The sequence below is a fragment of the Octopus bimaculoides genome, chromosome 2 (assembly GCF_046866305.1).
Source record: "Octopus bimaculoides isolate indiv1 chromosome 2, ASM4686630v1, whole genome shotgun sequence".
Lineage (NCBI taxonomy): Eukaryota > Metazoa > Mollusca > Cephalopoda > Octopoda > Octopodidae > Octopus > Octopus bimaculoides.
The window spans coordinates 193,993,019-193,999,562 of record NC_142929.1 but is presented as its reverse complement, the minus strand read 5'-3'; the positions used below and the strand labels follow the sequence as shown (position 1 = coordinate 193,999,562).

Below are 6,544 nucleotides of genomic sequence, written 5' to 3'. Positions count from 1 at the left end.
CACAACCTGCTGGGAATAGTGGCCAGGGCTCCCTCAATTCTTGAAAAACATTACAAAACCATACTGACTCATGCTACCCTACATAGCAATAACAAGGTGGAATGATCACGGAGGGAACGATTAAGGTTCGGTTCCAGTTAAGTAACGATGACAAAGAGGCGAAATGCGAGTGTGTGACATTCATGCCTTTCTCATATAGTGTAAAGATTGCACATGAAGTGAAATTAGGTACCGTACACAACACACACACACACACATATATATGGTGTATGTGTACGTGTGTGTGTGTGTGTGTTTCCATGTTACAGTTTAGTTTCCATGTTTCTATAGAATTATCAAAAACTCTCCAGAATGTAATTCAAGACATTAACAGCAACAACAACGATTCCTTTTCTCCGCCACCACCACCACCGCCACCGCCGCCACCACCACCACCGCCGACCCCGCCGCCACCACCACCACCGCCGACCCCACCACCACCACCACCACCACCGTCACTGAAACTAACAGTTTTCTTCTTGTTGTCCTCGTCATTTACCAGCTTCTTGTATGGCTTAGATCATTCACTGATCATTTCTTCTTCTTCTTCTTCTTCCTCCTCCTCCATGCTGGTAGATTTATTCAAATACATTTCCGGGTTTCTAATACTGCATTTAAAACGCATCTCTGTATAACTTCAGTCGCCAGTCTATTGTCAATCCCTTGTGTGTTCCTCTTCTTTTATATCTATCTCTATCTAGCTGTGTGTGTGTGTGTGTGTGTGTGTGTGTGTGTGTGTGTGTCTGTGTGAGAGAGAGAGAGAGAGAGAGAGAGAGAGAGAGAGAGAGAGAGAGAGAGAGGTGCATTTGTCAAAAAACTCAAGTCATTGGTTATGAAACAAGGGGAAAACGTTGAATAATAACGGACGTTTTCAGAAATGCATGTGTAATACACATACATACATACATAAATTCATACATTCATACGATCTTTTCTGAGGCTAAATAACAGTAACATTCGTCCCCACCGGGACTGCCACATTATGTTGGCAAATAATCTTTACTTTATATATATATATATATATATATATATATATATATATATATATATATATATATATATATATAATTCTTTTATTTGTTTCAGTCATTTGACTGCGGCCATGTTGGAGCACCGCCATTCTCTGCGGTTTGTGCTCATACCACGTCTTGCTTCTCTCTAGCTCCCACTTTGCGCACCCTTTCACTGCCTGATCATGTCGCCATAGCTAGTATGTATGTATGTATGTTAGAAATGGGATGTCTTTCTAATGCAACTTTTGATACATTCCAAATAGCCGCGATTCATTGCTAGTCTTATGAAATGCCACTCCGGTATATTCAACCAAAAATACTGCGCCGTCTTCCGCACAGAACCATTGACGTGCAATGTGGTTAGAAAACGAAATGGGTGCAGAAACAGTTGTAACAAATATTAAAATGAGACAAAATTTAATTTTCAGTTAGAAACAGCTCTAATACTATTATCGATGTCCCATACTTAATGTATGTCTTACGTTTAAACGCTTTTAGACTGCCGTATTTCGTCCGGGGAAGGGCTTTTAAAGATATATGGTGTTAAAAAAAAAGCACAGTAAATCTCAAAACCAGAAATCGCCTCACTTGTCTTCTGACAGAAGGCACTCCTCTAAATACGATTCTCTCTTTGAACTTCGCTTCTGTTTAGATTTCCAATCTGTTGTTTGCTTATTCAAACAAGCAATCATTTATCAAACTCTTCTAATTTCCAGTTTTCATTCTCTTTGATTCGCAGGTGAAATACGTCAACGGCAAGTTGATAACTTCCGATGGGAGCAGCAACTGGTTGCGGCATGTCCAACCAGCCAGAGACAGACATGAACAGAATGTTGAGGTCTTCTGTGATAATGAGACCAGTGGCTGTAAACGAGTAACCGTTCGGACACTACGGTCAGTACAGAAAGGAGAGCAACTGTTCGTCTGGTACAGCGACCAATTAGCACGGAGCACAGGGATACCAATATTAACACCGGATAACATCAAAGGTGAGTTCAATGGTTCATCTTTAGAAATTGTTTTAGTGACACCATTTGGCCCGTGAATGACGGCTCTGTTGCAACGATTTGAACCTTGTCTTTAGAAGATAAATAAAAATATTTATCTGCTGCCCTAAAATCCGGATTGTGAGTGGATCCTTTTTCTGCAACCCTATTAGTCCCTAAGATGACCACTTTCCCTCGGCTTCTGACGTCCCAAATATTGCTTCAAACTTTGACACAAGTTTATATATTTCTAGTGAAGTCACGTGGTTAACTTAATGAACTCAAATACCTAACAATTACCGATACTTATTAATTATAGTTCAAAGGCGAGATTAGAACTCACACCGTCAGAACATGAATACACCACGGTGTGACTACATCACTTTACCACTTCCAGCACTTTGCTGTTTGCAAATACTCTACTACCTCCATATTACTTCAATAGTTCCATTTATAGAAATTTAGTCTTTCCATCTGGCACATTGTGGAGGTATGCACTCTACTGCATTGTTGTTGTTGTTGTGTGCACTATATGTGAGTGCAATATAGCTGCTGCTGTTGTTATTGTTACTACAATCCAAGCTGGTAATCCTTCACAGTATTTTTTGTTTTTGTTTTTCATTCCCTTCGAAATTGCTCTTAAATGTGGTTTTGATCGTTTTGACTGCTCCTTCTAGCATGTAAGGTTGCCTGTTAAGGGTCGCTTCTTTTGTGTTTAAATGTACACAAATTTTATATGGTACATATACATACATACATATATATATATATATATATATATATATATATATATATATATATATATATGAGAGAGAGAGAGACGTATACATACATGTGTGTGTGTGTGTATGTGTGTGTGTGTGTGTGTGTGTGTGTGTGTGTGTGTGTGTGTGTGTGTGTGTGTGTGTGTGTGTGTGCCCTTGAGTCACTGTTCCTTCTGCTAAATAGTTATAAAAATATACTCATATTTAAAGTTCGATTTTTCCTGTTTGCCTCACCATACCAACACCAAGCCACCCACTTAAACAAAACATATTTCGCATTCGAGTTTTTTTTTATATATGTTTTTTCATTTTGTAAATTTATGTTCTTTCCTGAAATGTTTTCATTGACAGTAATTGATTTGTTCTGTCTTCTTTCTTTTGAAGGTAAACAACGCTACACCTGTACAAAGTGCCAGAAATCTTACCTGTATCCCAACACATTAAAGGCCCACATGCGCTTCCGTTGCCCTCAAAGTCGAGCTCAGATTCTCAGCAGTCTTGGCAAAATCCCATCGCTTCCATTTTCTGTCTTTCAATCGTCCCCGAACAGAGTCAGTGCTACAACCTCGTCCGAAGATGGACTCTTGAAGACATCAACACGAACTGCTTTCCGTCGTGTAAATAGCCCAACCTCAACAAGTGGAGAAGATATTCGACACGATGAAACCCGATTTAATGATAAAAAAAGTTCTCCATTTTCAGCAACAGGTTTCCTACCGCGTGGAATTGGTTCTGCCACAGCTTGCACCTCATCGTCTCCATCTCAATCAAATCTGGCTTCTGAAATTGCTCTCAATTTGTCCACAAAAGCTTCTTTCCCTGAAAGAAATTTATCAAATTCTTCCACAAGTGACAGACTACCCCAGTCGACAACCCAACCCATACAGATATTCAATCATATACATCCACCCGCTATACCCTTTGCTTTTGAGCATTCGGCTTTCCAGTGTTATTGCCCTTTTTATACAAAATTCCACGACCCTACACGATATTGTTGTGCAAATCTACCTTCAAACAATGCTGGTACGACACCCAGGAACTCTCATGAAAATTTATATTTCCAACATCCCTGTCCAGTACCGTTTCCGCTGGTTCAAGTACGCAATCTTCCAGGTTCGACCGTTGTCTCGGGTGCGTCACATAACAATGTCGATGAAAATCTCCGCATGAGAGAACTACCCCTTAAGTTTCCATTGCCGTCCGAAAAGGCTGGAGAACCGCTCGACCTCTTGCCTCGCTCACTCTATACAAGCAAATCACGTAAAGGTCATCTATGTATTTATTGTGGCAAACTCTACTCTAGAAAGTACGGCCTCAAGATACACCTGCGCACACACACCGGTTATAAACCGTTAAAGTGTAAAGTGTGTCTGCGTCCGTTCGGTGATCCTAGCAACTTAAATAAACACATTCGGTTACACGCCGAGGGAGACACACCGTATCGCTGTGAGTTCTGTGGGAAAGTGTTGGTAAGACGGCGAGATTTGGAAAGACACATCAAGTCTCGTCATCCGAACGAGGTCGAAAGATCAGACAGCCAAGATGCGGATGAGGCAACGGACTCTCTCTCGGAACTGAAAGTAGAGCCAGATGGCAGCTCAACAGAAGAGGAGACAACTCCGTAAGACAAACAAAACAACAGAAATAAACAATAAACCCAAAACATTACACAATTATTTATTTATTTATGAACAGTAAGACTGATAGGTGTACATAATTGTATATATACTGGCACATGTTGCTATACATATATATATACATCACATATATGTGTGTATATGTATACACACACACACACACACATATATATATATATATATATATACATACGTACATACACACACATATCTACATACATCACGTGTGTGTTGCATGTGCGTATGTATATATATATATATATATATATATATATATATATATATATATATATATATATATATATATATATATATATATATATATATGTGCGTGTGTGTGTGTATAAATATATATATATATTAATAGATATACATACATACTAACAAATTAAAATATTGAACTAATAATACGTTTTATAAAAACGATCTCAAAATGTGTTTTGTTGTTGTTGTTATTTTTTTTATCTTCGTTGTAAATGTTGTTGTTGTTGTTGTTATCATTGTTATGGATACAACAACAAAGTTGTTTTTCTATATCGAAAAGCGATCTCCAGTTTATTGAACCGTTACGTTGCACGCTTGATGACCGAAAGGTTGACATAATAACACTTTCTACCTAAGGTACAAGGCCTGAAAATTGGAGGAGGGAGATAGGCGACCTCAGTACACAACTGGTACTTAATTTATCGACCCCAAAAGGATGAAAGACAAAGTCGACCTCGGCGGAATTTGAACTCAGAACGTAGCAACGGTCGAAATACCGCCGAGCGCTTTGTCCGACGCGCTAACCACTCTGCCAGCTCACCGCCTTTAAAGCAATTCTTTGGACTATAGGAACACAGCCTGAAATTAGGGGGAGGAAGATAGTCGAGTACATCGATCCCGGTATGATGAAAGGCAAAGCTGACTTCGGCGGAATTTGGACTCAGAACGTAAAGTCAGACGAAATGCCGCTAAGCATTTCGCCCGGTGTGCTAACGTTTTCTGCCAGCTCGCCGCCTTAATAATAATAATAATAATAATAATAATAATAATAGAAATTAAGGCAAATAGACCAGATATAGTTGTCAAAGAGCATGAAGAAAAAAAATGCTTTCTAATTGATGTATCAATACCAGCAGATGACAACGTTTCTCTAAAAGAAATGGAAAAACTTTCAAAATACAAAGACCTGGAAATAGAGATAACTCGAATGTGGAATCTAAAAACAGAAACAATTCCTATCATAGTAGGTGCCTTAGGTATAATAAAATAATATTCAGACAAATACATAACAAAAATACCAGGACTTACAAATATATATAACATACAGAAAATTGCACTACTGGACACTGCACACATTCTACGCAAAACACTTTCAATACAGTAAACATAAGAGCACCACAGCAAACCACAGCACATACCCAAGGCGCACAGAGCTGCGCTCGGTAGTGAAGTGAAAGCACGTTATAAAAATAAAACTACTGAACAATAATAATAATAATAATAATAATAATAATAATGCTTTCTATTATAGGCACAAGGCCTGAAATTTTGTGGGAAGGGATAAGTTGATTACATTGACCCCAGTGTTTCACTGGCATTTAATTTATCAATCCCGAAAGGATGAAAAGTAAAGTCGACCTCGACGGAATTTGAACCCAGAACGTAAAGACGAACGAAATACTGCTAAGCATTTAGTCCGGCATGCTTAACGATTCTGCCAGCTCCACGCCGCCTTCAGTGCTGCATCAGACGTATTGAGAAGAGTGTTGTCGCTATGAATGTTTTTTTCCTTTTTTTCTCCTTTTGTCTTTGTTTTCTTTTTTCTATTCTCAATTTTCTTTCTTTCTTTTTTCCCTTATCATATAACTTGACCTTGTAAATGAACAATCTGGTGTTTATTTTAATGGCCTACCAATGTGCATAGCGAGTTTGTTAGCCGTAGGTGTCGGGAAGACACTAGGCAAGAATGGAAACGAAATTGGAAGAATAAAATAATAATAATAATAATAATAGATGCAAGTGTTCCTATTAATAAGACATTATCTATAGAGGAATTGGAAATTGAAATACAAAAGATGGGGTATCTTAAAGCAGGAACTGCTCCTGTTGTCGTGGGTGCC

At 38.6% G+C, this 6,544-nt stretch overlaps 1 protein-coding gene across 1 annotated transcript in view; it reads left to right on the top strand.

Moving 5' to 3' along the window:
- The window catches only part of LOC106881461 (PR domain zinc finger protein 13), a 13,591-nt gene extending 9,034 nt beyond the window's left edge, over window positions 1-4,557 (top strand). The window contains exons 2-3 of the mRNA XM_014931854.3: window positions 1,792-2,041; window positions 3,187-4,557. Coding sequence (XP_014787340.2) covers window positions 1,792-2,041; window positions 3,187-4,427 — 1,491 coding nt within the window. The 3' untranslated portion in view covers window positions 4,428-4,557. The remainder of the gene's footprint in view (window positions 1-1,791; window positions 2,042-3,186) is intronic.
- Window positions 4,558-6,544: the final 1,987 nt, after the last annotated feature.